The sequence below is a fragment of the Eubalaena glacialis genome, chromosome 3, assembly GCF_028564815.1.
Source record: "Eubalaena glacialis isolate mEubGla1 chromosome 3, mEubGla1.1.hap2.+ XY, whole genome shotgun sequence".
Taxonomy (NCBI): Eukaryota; Metazoa; Chordata; class Mammalia; order Artiodactyla; family Balaenidae; genus Eubalaena; species Eubalaena glacialis.
In genome coordinates this window covers 119641131-119668829 of record NC_083718.1, presented here as the reverse complement: position 1 = coordinate 119668829, position 27699 = coordinate 119641131, and the positions used below count along the sequence as shown (strand labels likewise).

The 27699-nt window shown below is 36.1% G+C and overlaps 1 protein-coding gene across 4 annotated transcripts in view; it reads right to left on the bottom strand.

The window, feature by feature from the left end:
* COL24A1 (collagen type XXIV alpha 1 chain) overlaps positions 1-27699 on the bottom strand; it is a 395517-nt gene that overhangs the window by 52115 nt on the left and 315703 nt on the right. For all 4 annotated transcript variants that reach the window (XM_061183940.1, XM_061183941.1, XM_061183942.1 and 1 more), the window contains exons 44-48: positions 25928-25981; positions 19753-19806; positions 19589-19642; positions 11561-11614; positions 10320-10427 (exon numbers count right to left, since the gene is read on the bottom strand). In XM_061183940.1, the coding sequence (XP_061039923.1) occupies positions 10320-10427; positions 11561-11614; positions 19589-19642; positions 19753-19806; positions 25928-25981 (324 nt within the window). The remainder of the gene's footprint in view (positions 1-10319; positions 10428-11560; positions 11615-19588; positions 19643-19752; positions 19807-25927; positions 25982-27699) is intronic.

Here is a 27699-nt window from a genome sequence, read left to right as displayed (position 1 = left end):
GTGTGTGTTTTTCTTCATTTGCTCCCTATATCCATTCACGGCCCCTTCTCTATGTTGCTATTTGTATTGAGTCTTCTGATCCATGAACATAGTGTATACACCATTTAACATTTGCGTCTTCTTTAATTTCTGTCAGCAATGTTTTACAGTTTTCTGTATCAAGTTTGCACATTTTTGGGGGGTCAGATTATCCCATTTTGATACTACAGTAAGTACTGCTTTTTAAATGTCAATTTCTGATTGTACATTGAGTATAGAGAAATACAATTCATTTTTGTATATTGATATTGTATCCTGCAACCTTGCTAAATTCAATTATTAGGTTTTTTTTTTTTTTGGTAGATTCTGAAGGATTTTCTACATAGATGATCGTGTTGTCTGTGAATAAAGACAGTTTTATTTCTTCCATTCCAGTCTGGGTGGCTTTTATTTCTTTTTCTTATACTGACTAGAACCATTGGTAGAAGCTCCAGTACAGTGCTGAATGTGTCATATAAATGTAAGAGGATAATAAAGATATCTGTTGGCATATGAGGCCTCAGAAGGCTTATCTCACAAACACCTACATTGAAAATACTTTTTGGAAGAAGTACTCAAATAATAATAAAAACAAATTCAGGAGGTTCTATAAGGAATACTGAAAGTAATAGTGACTAAATAGCTTAATTAAGTTTACTACTATATTAAAAAAAGAAACAAAGGAAATAAAAAGAGAAAGTAGGTCAGAATGGCCATCATCAAAAAATCTACAAACAATAAATGTTGGAGAAGGTGTGGAGAAAATGGAACCTTCCTACACTGTTGGTGAGAATGTAAATTGGTACAGCCACTATGGAGAACAGTTTGGAGGTTCCTTAAAAAACTAAAAATACAACTACCCTATGATCCAGCAATCCCACTCCTGGGCATATATCTGGAGAAAACCATAATTCAAAAAGATACATGCACCCCAACGTTCACTGCAGCACTATTGACAATGGCCAGGACATAGAAGCAACCTAAATGTGCATCAACAGAGGAAAGGATAAAGAAGATGTGGTACATATATACAATGGAATATTACTCAGCCATAAAAAAGAATGAAATACTGCCATTTGCAGCAACATGGATGGACCTAGAGATTGTCATACTGAGTGAAGTAAGTCAGACAGGGAAAGACAAATACCATATGATATCGCTTATATGTGGAATCTAAAAAAAGGGTACAAATGAACTTATCTACAAAACAGAAATAGAGTTACACATGTAGAAGACAAACTTATGGTTACCAGTGGGAAAGGGGGGAGGGATAAATTGGGAGATGGGGACTGACATATACACATTACTATATATAAAACAGATAACTAATAAGGACCTACTGTATAGCATAGGGAACTCTACTAAATACTTGTAACAGCCTATATGGGAAAAGAATCTAAAAGAGAGTGGATATATGTATATGTATAAATGATTCACTTTCCTGTACACCTGAGACTAACACAACATTGTAAATCAATTATACTCCAATAAAAATTTTTTAAAAATCAGAATAAGTTAAAAAAAGAACATAAATGCATGAGAATTATAGGTCAAAATTTAAGGTAATGTCAAAAAATGATGAAGGGAAAGAGTGGTTTATAGAAACAAAAGGACATGAGAACAAACACAAGTACTTGTTTTGTTAGAGGGAAGATACAGTTACTGATTTATTAAACAAATCACTAGAGTTAAACAAGGACATATTTGGTTCTTAAATTCGAGGCAACTGCTACAAGAACATCAACTGAAAGAGAACAGGTAACTTTTAAACCTGCAGAAGAGAATTCAATCTATCCAATGGAAATCAGAAAATACGAAAAAAGAAACAAAACCCCCCAAAGATAGTATAGGACAAGGAAAATACAGAATTAAGATGGCAAAATATTCTTAATAGAGGAATTTTAGATGCATTCTCTCTAAGATTTCGAGCAGTAGAAGGAGGTCTGCTATTACTGCTACTGTTTAAGATAGTATTGAGGGTCCCTATCCACCTATGTGGAAAGAAAAAAAATGAGTTTAAGAAAAGAGTTAAAGCTGCCATTGTTTGAAGATATTACCTACCTAAAAATCCAATAGGATCACAATAGCAAATTATTAGAAATAAAAAAATCCAGTTGTATAGAATGTTATCTACATCAGTAATATTTAAGTAAGTAATAACTAACTAGAAAATAAAATAAAAAATAAGAACATAAGGCCTTTATTGAGGGGCAATATTGCATATTGATAAGAACAAAGAATATGGAGTTAGACTGCCTTTGTAGCTATGTGACTATGAAAGTGACAATTTTTTGTGTGTGTAAAATAAGGATGATAATTATATCTATCTTATAATATTATAAAGATTAAATGAGTTAATACAGTAAAACATTTATCATGGTACCTGGCACATACTAAGTATTACATAACTTTTTACCATTATTATTATGGAGAAAATGTATTATAAGATCTTATATTGATAAGATGACAAGAATAAATATTTTATCTCACATAGATAATTAAAAGGTTAAGAGATTAATTTTCCCCAAATAAATCTAAGGCAAACCCAGTGATAATTCAAGTTTATGTTCTGTTTTTAAAGAAACTCAAATCTAATCTCAAATGTATGTGGTAGAAGTGTAAAGAAGGGGCCTTACCCTACTAAATATGGGGACATAAGACAAAGCCGTAGTAATAAAAACGATGTGATAATACAAATAGACCAGAGATCAGCCACCATGTTCTGTAAAAAGGCTGGATAGTAGATATTTTAGCCCGTGTGGGCCACTGGTCTCTGTTGCAACTACTCAACTCTGTCATGTAGTGCAAAAGCAGCTATCTGTAAACAAATGACCGTGGCTGTGTGCCAATAAAATTAATTTATGAATACTGAAATTTGAATTTCATGTAATTTTCATGTGCCACAATACATTCTTTCTATTTTTTTCTACCATTAAAAATGTAAAAAACATTTAGCTCACTGGCCATAGAAAAATAGGCTGATTTGGTTTACGAGGTGTAGTTTTTTGACACAGGGAACAGATTGCTGATGCACACCATGTATAGAGAGAACTTAAATAGTGTTGCCTGGATATTTTCTGTTTGCCTTTTGAGATCTGCCCTTTTCCAGCCTGATCTGTGACCCAGCAGGTTCCCTTACTGGTGAGTGACATACCAAGGGCACGTGGATGGGAGGGAGCCCACCCTTGGTGAAGGCAGTAAGGGAATGCATTGTTGGTAGTGAATTGTTTTTTGGGGGGGTGGTATTTTTTTTTTTTAATTGGGGTATAGTTGCTTTACAATGTTGTGTCAGTTTCTGCTGTACAGCAAAGTGAATCAGCCATATGTATACATATATCCCCTCTTTTTTTGGATTCCAGCCAATCCACTGCAACTCAGCAAAGGGAGAGCCAGGGGAATAAGTATTTCAGTCTCCTTCTCCTGTCTTCCAGTCCCCTAACAGTACATCCTGTTAGCCAAACTCTCTTTTTTTGGATTTCTTTCACTTTAGGTCACCACAGAGCACTGAGTAGAGTTCCCTGTGCTATACAGCAGGTTCTCATTAGGATGAACTGGGAGATTGGGACTGACATATATACACATATGTATAAGGTAGTGAATTTTTAAAATAATTTTAAAAATTGCTTTTGTTTTCACCATCACAGACTGGCAATTCTAAACAATGTCAGTGATAAAATAGTCCTCCCTGCCAGGGCAGATTGTTCCTTTTATCACTCTTACTTGGTTGAGTTTGGCTAACAGGATGTACTGTTAGGGGACTGGGAGACAGGGGGAGGAGACTGAAATACTTATTCCCCTGGCTCTCCCTTTGCTGAGTTGCAGTGGATTGGCTGAATCCTTCTATTGAAGGTCTCAACTCCTGCTAAATGGCTCTCTCCTATGGCAATAACTACTTTCTCTATAATTTTGTTCCCCTTTCCTTTGTCTCTTTAGGCCTACGGGTTGTAATGACGCCCCACTGTTGCTATCCCTCGGGTGCTTCAGCATCTCTTCTTGGTTTTCCTTAGCCCCGCTCACATTTTTGTAAGTAGTCCCTTTATTAAACCTTCCTCAGTTGCCCCACTGTTTTTAGCTAGACTGTGATATGTAATTGGTAGTAAGAGTGAAGTCAGGAAACTAACCCCACAAACGGGATTCTGAGATTGGTTTGCTCATAATCAAGGAATGCTCAGATAACTTCCTTGTTGCGGATAAACGGACACTGGTCATCTGTGGTATGCAGTGGCATCATGATTATTCAAATTAGCACTGGCCATGACATTAGATTAAGTGCTGCTGGAGGGCAAAGTGTCAGAAGATCATGTGGCCTTGGCATGTATTCACTATGGTGAACATAGTGACTATAAAGACTGCGTGATCAGAGGGTAGTCTCTGAGTGATCTAGAGAGAATACAGAGAAAGGGACAAAATAAAGGTCTTGCACGCTCAACTTAGAACATAATGAAAAACCAGAAAATCCCCACGGCAGCTTGAAGGAGTCTTTCATCTCCTATAGTCCCAGGCAGATATGGCTGAGGACCCAAACTACTGTAAGGTTTGCGGAATGTGCGTACAAAGACATCTGCAACTAACCAGACATCTTATGCTAAATAAGGGCACTGGGTGGGGAAAGAGTAGAACTCCAAGACAAGGGATGGGGATATCTGAGCAGACATGGGCAAGACTAAGAACTGTGAACCTCAACTCCCTCTTAGTCTTCCTTGCTTGTGGAAATAGCCACCTGCTCAAGCATCTGGGAGCACCATGAATAGTCTGACGGATTGGCAATTTGAAGCCTTGACTCAACTACGGCCTACAGTTAATGAGGTTGAACGCTATAACTCCTCTAGTATACTGTGTAGGAAGGGGTTCAAACGCTCAGGAAGATAGAAATGTGGAGACAGATTGATCACGTGCAATCTGATCAACCACCCTCTAACCACGGCCCCTGAAAGGGATCAAAGAACACTCCTTACCAAGGTGTTAAGAAATGTCATAAGAATAAAGTTCCCTTATTTAAATAGGAATATTGGACTCTGAGTGGTAGATTCTAGGTGACAGTGCTTTACTATCAGAGAAAAGGTAGAAGCAATTATCACAGTAAGCCATAGGATGTTTTGACCTGCAGAGATGTGCTGATGGTTAGTTGATCAAAGATCCATAGGAATTAAATATACCATATGCTAATGTATTGATGTATAGGTAGAAAAATTCTAGGTCTGATGGGTATAATCCTAATTAAAGTCACTGTACTTGGGATTCATGGCCTCTCGCTCAGTTCCCAGACTCAAGCCAGTTCCTACATCAGAATCCCTTGATTGAGGGGGACGCAGGTTCTCTTTGAGGAAGAACCCTGCAATGTGGTCATAGGTGTACACAGTGACTTCTGCCCTAAGCCTTCTGCAGAGGGACGTGTGGTCATTTACCAGGTGACTGAACACTGGGGAAACAGAAACTCTCAGCCTTTCTGGGGGCTGTTAGATATTGGATATGAACTGATAATAAACCCTGGAAATCCAAAATATCATCATGGCACTCTGGTCAGAGTGTAAGTTTATGAAGGCCAAGGGATAAATAGTGATAAATGCAGATTTGGCTCAATTTTTTTCCCCAAGTGGGCCCAGTAGGACTGTGAGCCCAGTTTTTGTTTTTGTATTGTTTTCTCCAATCTCAGAGAATAGTAACAATCCCTCACTTATAAAGTAAAGGCTACTGTGGTAGGAAGGGAAGAGACATGTGGAAGCCCCTGCAACTATCTCTTCCTGCCCCCTTCCCCACAATGTACACCTAAGGTAACACCACACCCCTGTAGAAAACTGTTCATATTAACCACCACATCCCTGTGGAAAATTGTATATACTATGGCCAGAAGACCTGGAAGATGCAAAAGCAGTGATCCTACCATATCCCATATCCATTTCACTCATCCGTCTGGTGCACACACCGGGTAACTCCAAGGCTTAAACTCACAAACTCAATGGTGAGTTGATGCCAATCACAGCTGCAGTTTCTGATACGGTGTCTTTACTAAACAGTGTAGCGATTAGCCACAGCAGTTACTGACCTGGTAAAAATACTTCCTACCAACATTCCTATCAGTGAAGATGATCAGAGGCAGTTTGCTTGCCTTCACAATGCAGAAAGAGCTGTATCACTTCAATGCCTTATCTCAGTGCTGTGTCAGCTCAATTTTCCTCTCTGTCATAAAACAGACCAGAGTGATATCTTTATAGTCTTGACATCTCACAAAATATCAGGCAGGTCCATTAAACTGAGGCCAACTATGCTAACTGGACCTGGAGAGTGGAAGAGAACAAGCACCCTCAAGATACACCAGAGGATAGGATTAAAAAGTTCACGGGACTGCTAAATGGAAGAAGTTCCTAGGGGTAGTGGTTTGGGGGTACATCAGGATATCCTCTCGAAAGTAGAGACAAGTTGTTGCACTCTGCATTGCTCATCACAATAAAAAAGGCACAATGCTTGGTGAGCCTCTCTGGACTTTGGAGTCAATCTATGCCACCTTTGGGTATGCTGCTACAACCCATTTACCCACTTACTGGGTAGCCTGTAAAGTTGCTAGGTTTTTATTGCGGTCAAATATATATAACATACACTTACCATTTTAACCATTTTTAGATGTATAGTTCAGTGGCATTAAGTACATTCACATTGCTGTGCAACCATCACCACCATCCATCTCCAGAAATTTTTATGTTCCAAATTAAAACTCTGTACCCATTAAACAATAACTTCTCCAAATCCTCCCCCTCCCAGTCTCTGGCAACCTCCATTCTATTTTCTGTCTATGAATTTGACCACTCTAGGTACCTCATGTAAGTGGAATCATATACTATTTGTACTTTTGTGTCTGGCTTAGTTCACTTAGCATGTCTTCAAGGTTTATCCATGTGGTATCATGTGTCAGAATTTCCCTCCTTTTTAAGACTGAATAATATTCCATTGTATGTATATACCACATTTGGTTTATCTGTTTCACTGTTGACAGCCACGTGGGTTGTTTCCACCTACTGGTTACCGTGAATGCTGTTGTTATGAACATTTGGAAAATTTCTGTTCAAGTTTCTGCTTTCATTTCTTTTGGATATACACCCAGGAGGGGAATTGCTGGATCATATGGTAATTCTATATTTAATTTTTCAAGACCTGTCATACTGTTTTCCACAGCGGCTGCATCATTTTACATTCCCATCAGCAATACACAAGGTGCCAGTTTCTTCACACACTTACCAACACTTGTAATTTTCTTTCTTTCTTTCAATTTTTTATTTTTTTGGATAATAGCCATCCTAGTGGTTGTAAAAGTGGTATCTAATTGTGGTTTTGATTTGCATTTTCCTAATGATTAGTGATGTCGAGCACCTTTCCATGTGATTATTGGTCACTTGTGTATCTTCTCTGGAGAAATTCAAGTCCTTTGCCAGCTTGCTAGTTTTGGGTGGCCCCCGACGAAAATGCTCTGCAGCAGATTCAGGATGCTGTGTCAGCTACCTTGCTATGACTGAGCAGATCCAATAATATCAGAAGGGTCTGTGGCTGGTAGAGATGCTATATGGACCCTTTGATAACCCCCATAGGAGAATCACAGCTTATACCCATAAAGTTTTGGACATAAGCAACGCCTTCTTTGTCAAATGTAATTTCCCATTTGGAAAGCAGTTCTGGGCTTGCTCTGGTTGAAGCTGAATAACCGACCCTGAGACATCAAATGACTATGTGTCCTGAACTGACCATTATGATCTAAGTGATATTTGATCCACTAAATCATAAAATTGGCTGTGCACAGCAGCGTTCACTCCTAAATGGAAATGGTGTATATTGAGACTGGGTCCTAACAGGTCCAGAAATCACAAACAAAATATGCAAGCAGGCAACTGAGACTTCCATGATACTTGTTCTACTGCTTTACCACTGCTCCTTCAGCCTTCCTAGAGAATTCCCCTTACCAGTTAGTAGGGTAGAAAAAAGTTCAGGCCTGATTTATGGATAGATCTGCATTGAATGTCAACATCTGCTAGAAGTGGATTGCTGCTGCATTTAAGCCTGAAAGATATCAGTGAAGGAGACTCTTCCCAGTGGGCAGAACTTGGGGCAATCTGTATACATGGGCAATCCATATAGCCATGTTTGGTTGTTTGCAACCAAAGAGCCCTGTTGATATACCCTAGAGTTCTAACCGGGTCTTGGAATAGCCCTGAGTGTGCAAATGGCTTCAGCATCTGGCTTTAAGTCCTCTTCATTCTTGTTTATTCTGTGTAGAACCAGTGATTTGGTTTTATGCATGAGCCTTCACCCACACAGCCAGTCAAAACCGTGTGGAAGATTCTAGAATGCAACTTAGACAGAATTAAAATGAAATCAGTATCTTATTTGCATCTACCATTTTCTGTACTGGCTTTCTCTTAGCCATTATATTACTGTCCTTTAAGTATTACCCCATTAAAGAAGGATGTAGAGTTGTTAGAAAATGTCTGTTTTCTTTCTGGAAACTAGCAGCAGATAACAATCACTTGCCACATTGCTGTTTTTATGCAAGAGAAAATGGTTCATATTTTTGTAGTCTGAATCAATGTTTTCATTTTATTTTCCAATTTTCAGTCCTTTCCAGGAAGACCTTCAGGTGTCACATACTGCCAGAAAGAAGTTGTTTGCCACAATGAAGTATTAAGTGACTTGGTATAAAAAATGTGGATGACTTTGACCTGTCACTAGTGTCTGATGAATATCTTATATGCTGAATGTCTGAAATTCTTATTAAACATATATATATAGGATCCTGATTTGTATTATCCATATCTGGAATAAGTACCTGGATTAGTATTATTTTAGTCAGAAAACAAGTGAGTTCCTCTTCCCAGTAATTAAATAAATCTATTTGCTGTTATTAGTATTTACAATTCAGTTTCTAGTCTTATCGACTACTGGGCACATCCACATACATACCACCTCCATGATTAAACCTGTGTTCACAGCAAGAAATATGACATATTTTGAAATGTGGTTTTCCTTGTTTCAGCTCTCAAAATCTTATTCAAAGCAGTAAGATTCACTCTAACATTTCCCAGTAAAACTTAAGTACAGACTCTCAGACCAATTCAAAGTGTTTTATTGTTGTATTTTTAAAACTCCACAACCTCATTTTAAGACTCTTATATGGTGAGCCTAGAGTGCAGCATCTACATGAAGGTTCAGGGCATGAGCTCCCTTTAAGACTGGGATCTCAAATGGAAGTCCTCTTTTAACCAGACTGATGTTAATGGCAGAAGTTTAGAAAACATATATTTTAATTAGAACATCAGCCTGGCTGTCAAATTTTTCTAGGGCTTACACCCTGATGCTCTGATGTTCAGATATACTGTCTCCAAAGCAAATAGAAACCATACTAAGCCTCCTTAAAAAATTCACCTTTCCAAATAGAATATGGCCAGATATTTATTTCTGAAATAATTAAATTGGCTGGGTCATAATTTGATACATCTTTTTAAACAAATGAGATAATTCATCATAGTGAAAGAATAATATTAATTTGGGTTTGAGTTTTGCTACAGTCCCATGCTACATGTGAATAAACAACTAGGATTGATTCATTTAAGAAAAGAAAAACAGGTCAATAGATAATCATATCCAAATAGTGGAAATGTAAAAGGATAAATTTTACTGGATTTACTGGATTACTGAAATATGCGATTAATTATTCTTGTATTTCAAATGGAAACACAACATGAGATAACAATAAATATCTGGATTATGATGACCTTAGGAAGGAAAGAGGGAAAATGGCTAAATGAAGACAAAAATATCATTTTTAAATTTCTGATCAAATAAGATAGAAATTTGCATAAAAATAGTAATCTACATCATTGCTCATTGCATCACCACTAGATGAACATAGAGAAAACATTCACACAATTTCTGTAAAATAGTGAGGCTATAAAAGTAAAGGGAAAATGATTTTGGCAGAACTTACCTTGAGTTATTGCCAAGCCTGAAATGTTCCAAAGGTGGCTTAAGACATTTGATGAACTCAAAACACAGTTAGGTTGTGTAGCCCTTAAAGTTTTACTTCTTTATTGTTCCTATGTACCAGCTTTTATATGTGTAAAAATAATATAAATTATTAATAATATGGGTTATTAGTTATAAAACATCCAACAGAATGTACTCATTGCCATTCCCTGGAAATCATAAACACAATCTGAACCAATGTCAAAGTTAAGAAAGACAGCCAAAATATCTATGGTCTTAGTAAAGAGACACTTATGCATAAGAAATAAAGAGCAAAGAATATTCAATCTACTCACAGGAAGTCCCTGTTTTCCTGGTAGCCCAACTTTACCAGGGTTTCCTGAAATGCCTTCTGCTCCAGGGTATCCTTGCATGCCTTTTGGCCCAGGTAGGCCTGGAAGTCCCTTGGCAATTAAAAATTACTTGGATTATAGAGAGATGCTGTACAGATGTTTAAATGACAAACACTTTTATACTTATTGGGGGGTGGGAGGTTACATTCTTAAAACCCTGTCCCAGGATAAATTTTCCTGTTTCCTGGATTCCTTAATAATTTACTATTTGGATACAACAGATCAGGTAACTGTTCCCTAAACTGAAATGCCAAGCTAATCAGCAATTTATTGTGTAACCTTTCCCACTTTACTGTAATTTCCTGGTATTTCTCATTGTACCAGCCCATGCTCTATCCAGCTGTGGAGAAAAGATCTGCTATGTGCACCTGTCAGTTTAGGATATAGGCTGACATTCACCATCTCTAAAACTCTGTATTGTATTATTTTCCCAAGAAATAAATTACGGCTCTTTTAGTTGCCACTTTGAATTAGATAATTATGTGACTGAGTAAAGGTCTGAACATTTTGTTTGTACTCTTGGGCAACTGGATTTAATCTGTAGGGAATCTCTGATCTCAGTGTGCTCATAATTTATGTTCACTTTTCTTTACTTTTTTTGAACCAACACAGGCCACCCAAAACAGGCTGTTGGCTAGGGGAGACCAGCAGGAAGTCTTTGCTAATAAGCTAGTCTACACGTATTTGCTTGGCCAAAGAGGAAACGGATGGCTAAGGTAAAATTAATCTTTGTTCTGTGATGAAAAGATTTAAAGCTTTCTTCTAAGACTTTCTGTTCTATTTCCCAGGAAAATGAGAGGCCGAGTTCTTCAATTAAAATCCAGCTCATGTCTTTTCAATCATGCTTGAAAATCTCTGACCTTTGTCACCATTCATTTAGTCATGACTCCAAGTTGCCTGTTTTTTAGTGGTTCACCATCAAAGAATAGTAGCATGAATCCACAGAGAGGTCTCCATGCACTGGAAAATAGCAACCTTCAGTTGCAGTGACTTCCATTTCAACACCAAGCTTGGTTTTGAGCTAATGGTCATATTTTGTTCCCTCTGTGTTCCGGCATGGGTTTAAACATTTTTTTGAAGACAATCTGATTTATCCAACACTTGTCATAATTGGCCCCAAACTTTTCTGCTTGCTTAAGTTCTATTTAGAAAAACAATAAAGATGAAAAAGGCCTGTTACTTACAGGAATCCCAGGTTTCCCAGAAGGGCCAGGAGCTCTTTTTTTCCCCTTAGGACCCTAAAAATGTGAAGCACAGTTGTCAACTCATTGCTATAAATTTAATTAAACTGAAGGCATAGAAAAGAACTCTGAGACCTGGAGGCTACAGCAAGTCCTGCCACTAACTAGCTGTTTATCATTGGGATTGCCATTTAACTTTCCTGGGAGTCATTTTCTTCATCTGTAAATGAAAGAATTTGACTATATAATCTATGAATTTCCACCTGGCTCCAAATTCTATGATTTAAGAATTTAAATTATAGTTCTAAAAAGGAACTGAATAGATTATTTAAATAAAAGTCCCCACTTCCAGGCAAGGCCTTTGTCTCCCTACTGAAAGTGGTTAAGTATTTATTTAATTAAATCAGTAAACATTTCTTGACTATTAGGTATCAGGGACTCTGTTGTGTGCTGGAGATGCAAAATCAAAGCTCTTGTTCACAAGGCACTTACAGTGTACTGAGGGACATGAACCAATAACCTAAAATGTGCTTATCTGGAAGCACAGAGAAGAACATACTTGTAAACCAAAGGAAAGATCTTTATTTCCCACAGAGTTGCTTGTTTTTCCATGTGTGAGATGTTTTAAATCATAATTGATTCAGCAGTAACGGTCTACCAGGATAGTCAGAAATTTGCCTTTGCAAATCAGGCCATTATTCTGATGATATCCTAAAATTATTTTAAGAAGAAAAAGGTGGAAAAGAGTGACTTAGTTCACAAATAAGAAAAAGAAGCGTATTGCCATTACCAGACACATTTCTCAGAAATCATCAAAAGTTCTCAGAAACAGGATAATTCCACCAAAATGAGATGTTAAGTTATTCAAATCTGAAGACAGTTGTGCTAAAGATTCAATTTGACAACAATAACAAAATAAACAATTTCAGAAGATGTTACATCTTCTGAAAATGAGCTTAAACGTTTTAAGAAGAAATACCGTATGTAATCAGAGAGAAAAAGGGCATTTTCTGTAAGAGATAAAAACCCAATTTTGTTAGAATTCGATGATAGGGAGCTATATGGATCAAGGGTTCTACCTCCAAGTTCAAAAACTATTTTACTTGCTTTAAAAAGTCACTAATGTAAATTCTTCCGAAGGGTAAGGAAACCAGAAAAGGGGACAGTTGGTGAACTGGGTTTAGTTGAAGTAAATACAATTTCTGGAACATATGATCCCTATAATAAATGTATCTTTTAGAATACAATAAAGAAGTAAAATAGAGAAATAAAGACTGTTTTAAATATTGAAAACAGTTCTGATTTCAGTTGTCTTGAATAGCACTAATTAAACAGTATATGAATTGTGATAATATTCAAATATGTTAACTGGTGTGTTTTCCTTCACAGTATTTCTTTTTATGTAAAGTGATAGATTTGTTCTAAACTTTTGATTTTCAAAATAGACTTTTTTAGCTTAAGAATTTCAAAACAGTCTTCTGAAACTCATGGTGGGGGAATAGTTTGAAAAGAATATATTTTTAAATCCAAAAGCCTGATTTTTAAATATTAAAAGTCTATAGTTGAACATAAAAAAACAAGGTAATAAAGGATTCAAGTCATAAAATTTATACCATAAAGAACATATTTAGAAGAATTATAATAATGTAAGAGAAAGTTTTTCCTACCTAAGGGGATATAAAAAAATCTTCAAGTTGGAGAAAGGTAAAAAGAGAAGCAAAACTGTTAAGACACTGATGGGTATCTCTGAGAAGAGACCTTGACACCAATCTGCCCTCAAGTCCTGGGGTGGGTAGAAACAATAATACCTGCAGAGGATACAAAATTAATACACAGAAATCTCTTGCATTCCTATACACTAACAATGAAAGATCAGAAAGAGAGACTAAGGAAATAATCCCATTTACCATCACATCAAAAAGAATAAAATGCCTAGGAATAAACCTACCTAAGGAGGCAAAAGACCTGTACTGAGAAAACTATATGATACTGATGAAACAAATCAAAGATGACACAAACAGATGGAGAGATATACCATGTTCTTGGACTGCAAGAATCAATATTGTGAAAATGACTATACTACCTAAAACAATCTACAGATTCAATGCAATCCCTATCAAATTACCAATGGCATTTTTCACAGAACTAGAACAAAAAATTTTACACTTTGTATGGAAACACAAAAACCCCCGAATAATGAAAGCCATCTTGAGAAAGAAGAGCAGAGCTGGAGGAATCAGGCTCCCTGACTTCAGACTATACTACAAAGCTACAGTAATCAAAACAGTATGGTACTGGCACAAAAACAGAAATATAGGTCAATGGAACAGGATAGAAAGTCCAGAGATAAACCCAAGCACCTATGGCTACCTAATCTGTGACAAAGGAGGCAAGAATATACAATGGAGAGAAGACAGTCTGTTCAATAAGTGGTGCTGGGAAAATTGGACAGCTACATGTAAAAGAATGAAATTAGAACACTCCCTAACACCATACACAAAATAAACCCAAAATGGATTAAAGACCTAAATGTAAGGCGGGATACTATAAAACTCTTAGAGGAAAATATAGACAGAACACTCTCTGACATAAATCACAGCAAGATCTTTCTCAATCCACTGCCTAAAGTAATGAAAAAGAAAACAAAAATAAACAAATGGGACCTAATTAAACTTAAAACCTTTTGTACAGCAAAGGAAACCATAAATAAAACAAAAAGACAACCCTCAGAATGGGAGAAAATATTTGCAAACAAAGCAACTGACAAGGGATTAATCTCCGAAATATATAAGCAGCTCATGCAGCTCAATATTAAAAAAACAAGCAACCCAATCAAAAAATGGGTGGAAGACCTAAACAGAGGTTCCTCCAAAGAAGACATACAGATGGCCAACAAACACGAAAAGATGCTCAACATCACTAATTATTAGAGAAATGCAAATCAAAACTACAATGAGGTATAACCTCACACTAGTCAGAATGGCCATCATCAAAAATTCTACAAACAATAAATGCTGGAGAGGGTGTGGAGAAAAGGGAACGCTCCTACACTGTTGGTGGGAATGTAAATTGGTACAGCCACTATGGAGAACAGTTTGGAGGTTCCTTAAAAAACTAAAAATAGAGCTACCATATGACCCAGCAATCCCACTCCTAGGCATATATCTGGAGAAAACCGTAATTCGAAAGGATGCATGCATCATGATGTTCATTGCAGCATTATTTACAATAGCCAGGACATGGTAGCAACCTAAATGTCCATCGACAGAGGAATGTATAAAGAAGAAGTGGTACATATATACAATGGAATATTACTCTGCCATAAAAAGGAACAAAATAGTGACATCTGCAGAGACGTGGATGGACCTAGACTGTCATACAGAGTGAAGTAAGTCAGAAAGAGAAAAACAAGTATCATATAATATTGCTTATATGTGGAGTCTAGAAAAATGGTAGAGATGAGCTTATTTGCAAAGCAGAAATAGAGTCACAGATGTAGAGAACAAACTTACGGTTACCAAGGGTGGAAGGAGGGGGGTTGGGATGAATTGGGAGGTTGGGACTGACTTATATACACTACTATGTATAAAATAGATAACTAATGAGAACCTACTGTATAGCACAGGGAACTCTACTCAGTGCTCTGTGGTGACCTAAATGGGAAGTGAGTCTAAAAAAGAGTGGATATGTGTATACGTATGCCTGATTCACTTTGCGGTACAGCAAGAAACTAACGCAACATTTTAAAGCAACTATATTCAAATAAAACTTAATAAACAAAACAAAACAATAATATCTGCAGATAAGTGTGGGGATTTGGGCACAGAGATGATGGCTAGAGAGACTAAAGGCCTCACTGAGATGTATGCTAAGTTGCACTGAGTGCAGCAATAGAGTTGAAATTTCTGCATGAGATGTCTAGGCCAGGGGGCCTGAGAAAGTCTGAGTCCCTCAAGCACCTAGCATGGTATGGGGAGCAGTAGAATGTTACTTCCATGTGGCCAAGAACAGAAGCATATGGCCCTTAGAGTCCTATCTAAGGAGATCTTGCACCTGAGTTGAGAAAATAGCTGTACAAGCCAACAGGGATCCAAGAACTTTTGTCAGGAGGGCCAAGGTAGATGCCAACATGGTGGGATGATGGCACATGGGGGCCAAAAGGGATGATGTACATTTCAGTGGCTGCTAGTATGAACAGATGATGGCTAAAGATCAATCTCACTTCCTATTCCCCTTCCCTACCATTGCCACCCAGAATGTAACTGCAGACTTGAAAAGAGGATGAATGGGAAAAACTCTAAATCAAATGCAGGATATTTGAGTGGATGGAGTTAAAGGCAATCAATTGACTAGATTTCCATCAATTAGGTTTCTACCACCAGGCAGGATGGGTACTCAGGACAGAAGTTCCATTACAAAGAACATAAAAAAAAATTATACTTTTTGTATACTTGAGTTTATGGCTTAAGGTTCAGATATGCTATACATGTATGTGCGTGTTTTATTCCAAACATTCAAATACGAAATAAAAACAAAGAGATTCTCATATCATCACAAATCAATTACATTTTAGGGTGACCATTATGTTGGGGATTATTTCAGAACAGTTAAATACTGTTCTAAAACCTAGATACATGAGTCTATCATCGTGAAAACTAGAATGTTATTAATACTCGGATGGACATCAGGAAGCAGCTTCCAACAGAATAACACTAAAGGAAAATTATGACTATGAAAATTATTTTTAATGTATATTTTGCTACTTGTAATGGTACAATTGTGACAAAATCTCCTTATTAAATACAAAAAGCGTATAGTAAATAACAAAACAGTCTCTGCTGTTTTTAGATGTCAATTCAGGAAAGATTTCCTTATGACAATTATTGTCACCATAACTAAAAGGAAGTAGGCTAGTTAGCAAAACGACAGACTTGCAGAGGAGGTTTAAAATACATAAAGATCAACAAAGTGTAGAAGACTGGTACTTTTTTGAATTTGTGCATTAAAAAAAATCTTGCAGTTGGAATTGCTGGGTAGTCTTGTAACTAAATTAAGAGCCAAACATTACTAAATATTAATCCTACACAGAGATGGTCTGTTCAGTAGGAAATTAAAGATTGGGCCAAAGACAAAGAAAGTATGTTGTCATCTAAGGTGTTTGTAGATGATTAATTGAGTTGGTGTCATAAAAAGGAAAAAAAAAATCACTCTTCCACCAATGCCCAGAATTCAAATATAATAAAACTAGAAGCATTCTATGCTATTTTCAAAATTAACTTACTCATATTATTTTATGTAAATATAAGTACCTCATAAATCAACAAACAGACTTCCTGTTCTCATAATAGGAAAGGCGAATGAATTTCATATTTATTCTTTAGAGTATATGTAAAATTGTGCTTTCTCTTTTGTCTGGCTAGCTTTGAAAAATAGAACAGCCCACTTGAAATCAGATCCATTTAAAACAATGAATTCCATTAATTGGGATTGTACCACTTCATACAATACATAGACTACAAGAGAAGGTAATCTAATTCTTTAGATAACAGAAAAATTTAAATGTGCCATTATAGTCCAAACACTCATTTTTTATTCAAATGAAGCTGAAGGACAGTCATCACAATACTTTGTTAGTTCTAACTTTGTTAGAGAGGGTAGCTTTAAAATACAAACACAGATTTAGAGAGTTAAGTCTTTTTTTTTTTTTTTAACCAAGAAATTTAAATTCACTAAAATCTGGAATTTTGCTTTGGGAGGAAAGTAAGATTTTGGCTTGAGTCTCTGTATTTGAAAGCCATTATGGGACAGTTCACTACATTTGCATTATAAAAGTCTCTAAAAAAATGTAGTGGTTTGCAATTGGTTTTGACTTGACTTGCTCCAACTTTTTCTTTATAGTTTCCATAGTTTCATGTCTGAAAGACCAATTAATGAATTAGATGGTTAAGTAAAATTAATATTTAACTTAATTTATAAAAGACTTCAAAGTAATAGAAGGCTTTTGTATAATAATGGGATTCAGGAAATAAAGTTTCTAGTGTTGGTTCTGTTGCTAACTAGTTCTGTGATCTTAGGTAACTCATAATCCCTCTGGGACCTAAATTTCTTCCTCTGAAAAATGAGAGGGTTGTCCAAACGATTTTAAAGGGCATTTCCAAATCTAAAAAACAAATTTAAAGCTTTGCAAAAACAAGATGAGGGCAATTCCATAGGATCCACCTGGCCATTCAAAGTGTCCCTAGTGAGTAACACATAGTCAGTGATTTTTCTTGTAGCAATCATTACTATCTGAAATTCAAAGAGGCTTTTTAATGTAACCTTGGACTGTACACCAGCATTGCCCAAAGTGGGAAAAGAACTAATTCTCATGGATTATACAGAATTTAAACCATGGCTCCTCAAGACCTTTCAGCTCCAACACCCAGGGAGAGCTGACCATATAGGCTGGAGCTGCAGTTGTCTAGTAAGAATATTTTATTTTCATTGGCATAATTTTAACAAATACTAAGAAACATAAAAAAATTTCTTCTTCCTGAGATATGTCAAAAAAGGAAAAAGAAAACATTGAGAATATGAAAGTACTAATTGTAAAGGATTAGAAATTTTAGGATCAAACCTTGGGAGAGCATTTGCATCCTTAGGCACTTAATGCAAATATAAGGAAGTCACATGAAAGTAGTAGCAGTGTTCTAGGTTCATGTTTTTTTCCACTACTTTTTCCAATTTGGGTATTAAAAATTCTAAGCGAATGAGACAACTGTATTCTTTCTTTGAATTTCTTTTTAAAATTAAGGCTTGCCTTCAATGGGATTTTTTTTTTTTTTAATAAATTTATTTATTTATTTATTTATTTTTGGCTGCATTGGGTCTTTGTTGCTGTGCGCAGCCTTTCTCTGGTTGTGGAGAGAGGGGGTTACTCTTCGTTGCAGTGTGTGGGCTTCTCACTGCGGTGGCTTCTCTTGTTGTGGAGCACAGGCTCTAGGGCACATGGGCTTCAGTAGTTGTGGCTCGCAGGCTTAGTTGCTCCGCGGCCTGTGGGATCTTCCTGGAACAGGGCTCGAACCCATGTCCCCTGCATTGGCAGGTGGATTTTTAACCACTGTGCCACCAGGTAAGTCCCAATGGGATATTTTTATTTACTATTTATTGGTCCTTATTTATTAAGGAGCCTGATAGTAAGTTACTAGGTAGTTGCCAAGATTATTTAAAATGGCTTCTATGTGAATGAAAACCTATGTAATATCCGACTCAACTCAATTTTATTACTAACTCCCACAAATGGGAAACACAAGTATGGGTGAAGGCAGTTTAACAAATTAGGAGAAACATGGTCTCAAATTCATTACTTTTTATCAATCCTCACCTAATTTATTATTAAAATACAGTACATTTTCTAAAGAATTTAATTTTAAATCAGTAGCAGGTAAAGTCAGAATGCCATGAAAAGTAGGGCAGCAATGAAGTGATGGTACAAATTACAAATCCAGTTGTTACATAAGGTTAGGGCAACGTTTATTGGTATATAGGGAAAGAGGTGGCTAAATTCAATAACTCAACAGATTTTTAGTTCGCCTGATAACAAATAATTGACTTGTGTTATGGAAAAAAATCTTTTAAACCAATTGTGAGTCTGTCATATAGTTAAACTATTTCTACCCCTACCTTACTACAGCAACTAAATAGGTATGACTGCTAAAATTTTGTTCTGCGGTGCTGGTTTTAAGGCTAGTCGGTATTTCTGCCTGAAACCCCAAGGAAGGACAATGAGTTTGGGACAACTCTAGGCAATTTTCTCAAAGCCAGAGTAGTCTGCTGGTAAAGGGAACTTTGGATGGCAGTCGAAACACACGAATTAATCAATAATGATGTTTTAGCACAAATATTAACAAACACCCTGTTTAGAGGCCTGTGGTGATTCTTGCTCTGAAAGAATGAATGATCATTTAAGTTACAATGAACAGCAACTCCTTGTGCCCCTGTTTTCTCAAGCCAGCAATAAGTTTCAAATTGTCTTAAATGATTTCAACTTACTTCAGATCCTCTCTCTCCTTTTAGTCCTTGTTCACCCGGGTCACCTGGCTCACCCTTTAATAGGAACCAAAACAGAAATCACATATAAAGCAGACACCAAATAAGATATGTTAACATTAATGTTTTTAAATGCCAGGATTACAAAGAATGCTTTCAAAACATACTGGGGGCCCTTGTTGTCCAGTGGCACCTCTTGGTCCTGGTATACCCATGTGACCCTATGAATAAAAAAGGTTATATTATTAGAATAAATAAAGACATGTGACTTAGAGAATAGAGTAGTATCACTTAAAGTGGTAGCAAAATGTTGCAAAATTCAATTTAAATATTATAGAGATTATGCTTCTCTCTTGGAAAGAGTATAGAACATAATAGCCACTGGATATAATGATGACTGAGAAAGAGTGTAGAGTTGGTTTTTTTTTTTTCCATATAGGTTAATATAGGTTGAATGGTGGCCCACCAAAAGACGTCTATGCCCTAATCCTCAGAAACTGTGAATGTGATCTTATTTGGAGAAAAGGGTCTTTGCAAATATCATTAAATTAAGGATCTTAGAAGGAGATTATCCTGGATTATCCATGTGGGCCCTAAATCCACTGACAAGTGTCCTTGCAAAAGACACAGAGAGAGAGAGATGGATACAAACAAAGGAGAAGGCCATGTGAAGACAAAGGCAGAAGTTGGAGTGATGCAGCCACAAGGGAGGTTGTTAGCCACCAGCAGCTGGAAGAAGCAAGAAAGGATTCTTCCCTAGAGCCTATGGTGGGAGCACAGCCCTGATGATATCTTGCTTTTGGATTTCTGGCCTCCACAACCGTGAGAGAATAAATTTCTGTTGTTTTAAGCCACCTGGTCTATGGTAATTTGTTATGGCAGGCTCAGGAAACTAATAGAGCAAATAACGAATGAATAAAGAGTTTGAGAACAAATTTCTTTTTTCAACCCTTTTCCAGTGTACTATGGTCTCCATTTTTACAAACTAATGTCACAGCCATTTAGATAGTAGATTTACTGGGCTGAAGACTGGTAGTCGTTACTGCATATGCCAAGACATCAAGTGATTCTGACTTCAGCGATCTGTCATCACCCCAGTTCTCCTAGGAAGGAATGCTGGCCTACCACATTTTTACACCTTTCAAGTGTGTAAACAGAAACTAGCAACAATCTAGGGGCATGTCGGGTGAGAGTTATGTAGGAAGAATTCCACATGTAATCTCTTTTATCCCCTTCCCTACTGTCCTCTTCCCTTCAGATTCCTTTCTTCCTGTGTATTACAGAAAGAATGCCATAGGAAGGACAGTTATTAGGCTCATCTCCTTTTTCTGGGCTAGGAGAAGAAGGGATTACATACTTAAGGCTAACAATATTTATTCTCCCAGAAAGATCAGTTGAAGGCTTCTTTGCATTCTGTGAGGCAAATGTTCATGGTTTTAAGATTCAACTTCCTGATAAAGTAAATGAATCCTGTTTAAGGGAGAGAACAGTTGCAAGACAGAAAGGTTATTTTGGAAAGCTTTCTATATAGCACACAGCCATAACTAAAGAGAAGACGATTCCTATGTGTGACCTTTACCAACAGAACATGAACAGAGTCAGCAAGTAACAGAATCAGGTCAATCAAGAGAGAGCTTTATTCAAGTAAATATGATTATTGTAGGTCACTTATTAAGCCAGCTCAGGAGAGAAGCAATTGGTGAAAAGCTGGGGTTACAAAGTGAAGTGAGAGTAAGCATACTGAATAAACTACAAAACTTAAAACCATCACGGCCTATTATGGTTTTGCCACCACTCTATCTGTAGTTTTACAGAGACCTTTTCAGAATGATCATAGAATAGCCAACTGCCTCTCTTGGCTTTGTGATGTTTGGATACAAATCTTACGAAAACCAAACTTGTTTTCTAGGAGCTTCACTATAATTCCTTTGGTCCTTTCCATCCCAATAAAAATTGAGAGACTGTTTTTCTGCAGTGGTAAAAATTATAAATATTAGGTTTTTTATAATATTATTATAAAGCTATGTGGGCAAGATTACAGGAAGTGATTGATTTTTCCTGATGATATTAGTGGTGAGATGAGTTGGATGGCCAAGGGGAGCTTGGAGAGGATTTTATATGGGAAGTGATAATAAGCTGAATTTTAAAGGATGAGTGTTCCAGGCAGTAAAGTAAAAGGAAGGCGTTCTGCAGAGGAAACAGCATGGGAGAATAAATGGAGGTTGATCTAACACAACATGTTAAGTGGAGAATGGATTTGAGAGGGCTATGACTGGGGATAGGGAGTCTAGTTAGTAAGCTATTAAAATAATTCAGGCAAAAAATGATGAAAGCCTAAGCTAAAGTAGGGCAAAGTGGACAGACTCCAGAGATATTTAAGAGGCCAAAAGAAGTGGCCAATTGACGTTGAGAAATGAGAGGATAGAGAAAGGAGAGAAAGAGGAGGGAGAGGAGGGAGGAAAGAGAAAGCAAGAGAGAGAGAAAGAGAGACAGAGGGAGATAGAAAGAGGGAAGATTCATTTACTAGACATCTGGATGTCTGGTGGTACTATTCACTGAACTAAGGACATAAAAAGAGGAGGATCAGATTTGGACAGGATGATGATACTATGGTTTGGGACATGCTGTGTTTTCTGTGATGATGTCCAATAGCTATTTGGATATGTATGTCTGATGCTAAGGAATGAAGGCCAAGTGAGGATTTAGTTGTTATTTTATTGTATGCAAAAAATTCTATGGCCTTTGCCAAACCAAAGTAAAAAGGAGTTTAAGATAGTACATAATTTATTCAGTGTATTTCTAGGGCTTTGGCTCACATTAGTTTAGCCTGACTTAATCTGTGTGTTTCTGCTCATATCTTTAAAAAGTGAATGTTGACATATTCTTATTCATACCATGTCCTCTGACTCTCTCTCAAGCCTCAAATGAATTTATCTTGACCTATGTGATGTATAGTTTTCTGGATGACAGCTATTTCACTATATCTGCTTTTATACTGATTAAATATTCTTATTTTGTATATGTGATATCCATGGAGTCAGGGACTGTGTCCTGGGTGTCCCGTGTTACATTCATAGCTCCCAGTCCATGGCAGATACTAAAATATATGCTGAAGGGACCAGAGATTTAATTATATGTAACACATAAAATGTGTCATATACGATGATGCCTAATAATGATTTACTGATGATAATGAGCAAGACACTTGACTTTTGTGATTTTCAGTTTCTTCACGAGGAAAAAAGAACAAAGGATGGTGAGAAGGATTACAAAATGTCTTTCAATTGTTCATAGCCAAATGGAAACAAAATTTTCATTACCCATTCCATTTTTTTTTCTCCAAGAGGATAATCATGAGTTCACCACAAGGGTAAGAATATTTGTGAACATAAAAGTGTTTTTAAAAGCTTGGTGATTATTCAACCATAAAAAGGAATGAAGAATTGATACATTCTACAACATGGATGAACCTTCAAAACATTATGTAAAGTGAAAGAAGCCAGACACAAAAGGCTATACATTGTATGATTCCATTTATATGAAAGATACAGAATAGATAAATCAATAGAGATAGAAAGCAGAGTAGTGGTTGTCAGAGGTTGGGAGAAGGAGAGTAACTGTTTAATGGGCATGGGGCTTCCTCTTCAGGGTGATGAAAATATTCTGGAACTAGGCAGTGTGTGATGGTTGTACAATATTGCCAATATACAACACTAAGTGTCTCTGAATTGTACAATTTAAAATGGTTAAAATGGTAAATTTTATGTATGTGCATTTTAGCACAATTAAAAAAAGATTGACAATAATTCTGACCATCAGTTTACTAGAGTGAAATGATAGTGTCTACAATGCCCATATAGAAAAGCAAACATTTAAAAATATCACCTAAAGCTACAACAGAATAATCTAACTCTAAATAAAGCATGGTTCCCCTGTATGAATCAAACTTGTGCTTGGAAAAATATGGAAGGGGACAAGTGTGGGTATTTCGTGACTTTGAGATGTCTAAGCAATGAAGTTACTGTGATTGTCTGGCACTCAATGGCTTTTTAAAATAGATCTATCAACAAATGATAAAATGACTCCTAAAGCCTAAGAAATAGGATGGAAAAAGACAGAAAGGAAAATGTGGCTTACACTAGCTCATGAAACATCCACAATTGAAGACTTAATCTGGACTATTTATGGAATGAAGAAGGAAAAACAGATTCCATAACGAGCCTAGGGAAAAGTTTTCCTCTGATGAAGGATTTCTGAAGAATGTATGACTATCTAGAAAAATGGGGGCAGGATTTTTCTTTTCCTAGCCAGGTGAAGAGATTCTTTTCTTCTCCCAATAGAATAGTTAATTGTTTGTTTGCCAACAGACAATACTGATGTAGCTACTGACTGTAGTTGGTAGAGGCCAAAAGAAGATATTATTAGAACCTGATTTTCCTGAGACTGTGTGGAGAAGTTATGCACAGAAAAAGTTAAAGAAGTTTAAGAAACTTCTCAAATTATGCTGGAAGCAGTGGGTTGGTTTCTCAACCCCAAGAAAAGCTAATTTCAAGTAAATCTACTTGGATTCCTTGCCTTAGGAAACACTGTGGATACAAATGTTATGTAAATTGCAGACAGAACATATAAAAACCTTCTAAAAAATGTTCCTCTGAAAATAGAAAAAATATAAGATGGCCATCCCCAGAATTTCACAAACATTTAGAACTACCTTCAACATTTGTTTCAAAGAGAGTTTTGGGAAGTGAAAGTTGATTTTTCAGATTTCAGGCCTGAGATAAATCAGTGTATTAATGATAATTATCTACCTACCAGCTTGTCCCTTCAATCTGGCAACCTAAGTCTTCATTGCAGACATGATCACAGCAATTTTACATAGAAAGGTGTATATTGGATCAAATAACCCATCAATTCATTGTTAAAAATGAATTATGTTTACATACATATTATATACTATTATGTAAAGGGCTCAAAACAAGACACTGTACAAGAAGGAAAGAAGTTATATTCAGGACTTCCCTGGTGGCGCAGTGGTTTAGAATCTGCCTGCCAATGCAGGGGACACGGGTTCGAGCCCTGGTTCGGGAAGATCCCACATGCTGTGGAGCAACTAAGCCCGTGTGCCACAACTACTGAGCCTGCACTCTAGAGCCCGCGAGCCACAACTACTGAGCCTGAGCGCCTAGAGCCCGTGCTCTGCAACAAGAGAAGCCATGGCAATGAGAAGCCAGCGCACTGCAACGAAGAGTAGCCCCTGCTTGCTGCAACTAGAGAAAGCCGCGCACATCAACGAAGACCCAATGCAGCCAAAAATAAAGTAAATTAATTAATTAATTTTTAAAAAGTCATATTCAAATTGAGAAGCTAAGATATCTGCACATTAAAAATAATTAGCAAAAACTATAGTAGCAGAAGACTGTAAAATATTTGTACTGAATGACTTCTATCAACAATAAATACTATAGGACTACAGAAGAGGGAAAGATTGCTGTTAGCATAGACAGGGGAAAAGGGAGTTTGAATTAGATTATAAAGGACAGCCAGGATTTATGTAAGTAAAGATTACATAATTTTTTGAGCAGGCAGAGAATGTTGTGAGCGAAGGAATAAGACAAGAACTATAGGGAGAGAGTTAGCAAATGACCATTTTGTTTAGCATATGACATTATAAACAGAAAGGGACGAGATATAGGGCAGGAATACAGAACACGCTCAATACAAATGTGCTAATAAATAATGACACTGAATAAATTCTATACATAGCCTAATATAATTTGAGCTAGTAAAGCTGGTCTCTTAAAATCCTTCTAAGAATGGAAGAGGATAAGAATTGACATAAGAATATAATGGCATTTATCCATCCATTTGACAACTCTTTAATGAATTTCTACTATATACCAGGAACTCTGTGTTCTAGAAACTGGGGATATAATGATGAAAAAGACAAGAGTCTTATTGTCATGGATCTTATATTTTGTTGGGGGAATATAGACAATAAAAAAACCCCAAGTGTATAAAAAGGTGGTAAGATAATATAGATAGCATCAAATGTCATAAAGTAAATAGAGAAATGAGATATAAAGTGACAGAAAGGACAGTTAGAGAAGGCCTCTCAGAAAGTAACATTTCGGTTGAGAGTTGAATGATGAGAAAAAGCAGCAGTGGAAGGAGATGATGGTAATTTTAGAAAGAAGGAACAGAAAATACAAAGAGCTTCTTCTGGGATCCAAAACATGACATTACTAATTATCTCAGTGATGCTTACTTTCATTTGCAACTGAGCAGAACCACAGAGAACCCTATTCAAATTTAGAAGCAAGGTGTGAAATTTACAGTAATTACCTTATATCCCTCTGCTCCGGGCTCTCCTCTCTCTCCTTGTTCCCCCACTGGACCCTACAGAGACCACAGGCAAAAACAATCAATGGGTCTAAGTATCTGTGAATGCAGATGATACAGTTAATGTGGAGTATTTTTTCCCTAAAAATATGAAACCAAATGTACAACAGTTTGTTTAGTTCCACTAAATATTTTCAAAGGATTGGATTTTAGTGACACCAAGAACGTCATAACACTGAATTATTTAAAGAGAATCTCATAATGATTCTGCTAGAAAAAATATTGAAAAAACGAAGTCCAAACGATGTGAATTTTCAGATTAGTAAAGTATGTTATATAAGATATCAAAATAACTTGCATTTTTATTTAATGTTAAAATGATTGAAAAAAATTTAAGCAGGACCAGTCACTTAATTAATTCCATTAATTAGAAAATATTATCTTTAATCATCTTTTAAAAAGTATCTAATAGCTAATCTTACTTTACCATTAGAAATTAAATTATTAGAAATTATTTATTCTTTACTCTGTGAAATTCTAATTATTAAGATATAAATTAACCTAAAAGAAATTACATTTATTCATTTTAATCCTTAAGGCAGAAACTTATAAACTTGTACTTTTAACTTTTTCTAAACATTCCTAATATAAAATCTTTGATATGATAAGATGTTCAAATTATCTACTCTAAAATGTGCTTGAAAAATCAATTATCACATATTAGGACCTACTGTTTGAAAAGAAACTTAAATTGAAATTATTAGCAAAACCATAAAATTTATTATGGACCATTAATGGATAAATTTTAACTTACTCCTGTGTGGATAAAGATATTAGACATAATGTAAAGACAATAATCTCTGACTCTGCTTTAATTATTTAGAATATTCTTGGATTAACTTTCACACCTGTCCCATGTCTACTAGATAAAATGACCATTGTTATACTAGACTTTTAATACATTTATTATATTTCAGTGACATTCTTTGACCTTGGGAATACCGGAATCTGGGGAAAACAAGCACTACTATACTTCACTTGCCCACATTTTACCATTTACTTTAAAAAAAAAAAAATTTACTGGAGTATAGTTGATTTACAATGTTGTGTTAGTTTCTGCTGTACAGCAAAGTGACTCAGTTATACATATACATATATCCACTCTTTTTTAGATTCTTTTCTCATATAGGTCATTACAGAGTATTGAGAAAAGTTCCCTGTGCTGTACAGTCCTTATTAGTTATATCTATTTTATATACAGTGGTGTGTACATGTCAATCCCAGTCTCCCAATTTATCTGCCCCCCTCCCCCCGCTTTCCCCTCTGGTAATCATAAGTTTGTTTTCTACATCTGTGACTCTATTTCTGTTTTGTAAATAAGTTCATTTGTATCATTTTTTTTAGATTCCACATATAAGTGATATCATATGATATTTGTCTTTATCTGAATTACTTCACTCAGTATGACAATCTCTAGGTCCATTCATGTTGCTGCAGATGGCATTATTTCATTCTGTTTTATGGCTGAGTTAATATTCCACTGTATATTTCTGCACAATTTCCATATTTTTGTCTCTCAGAGGTTTAGAGAGACTAGAATACATTTGATAAAGAATTTAAAAAATATCATTCCATCTCTTAACGATTTATTTCCTAAATTTACATAAGTTTTGGGGTAACTTGGAATTCTTTTTCTTCAACTGAGGTATACTTGATATACAATATTATGTAAGTTTCAGGTGTACAACATAGTGATTCACAATTTTTAAAGGTTA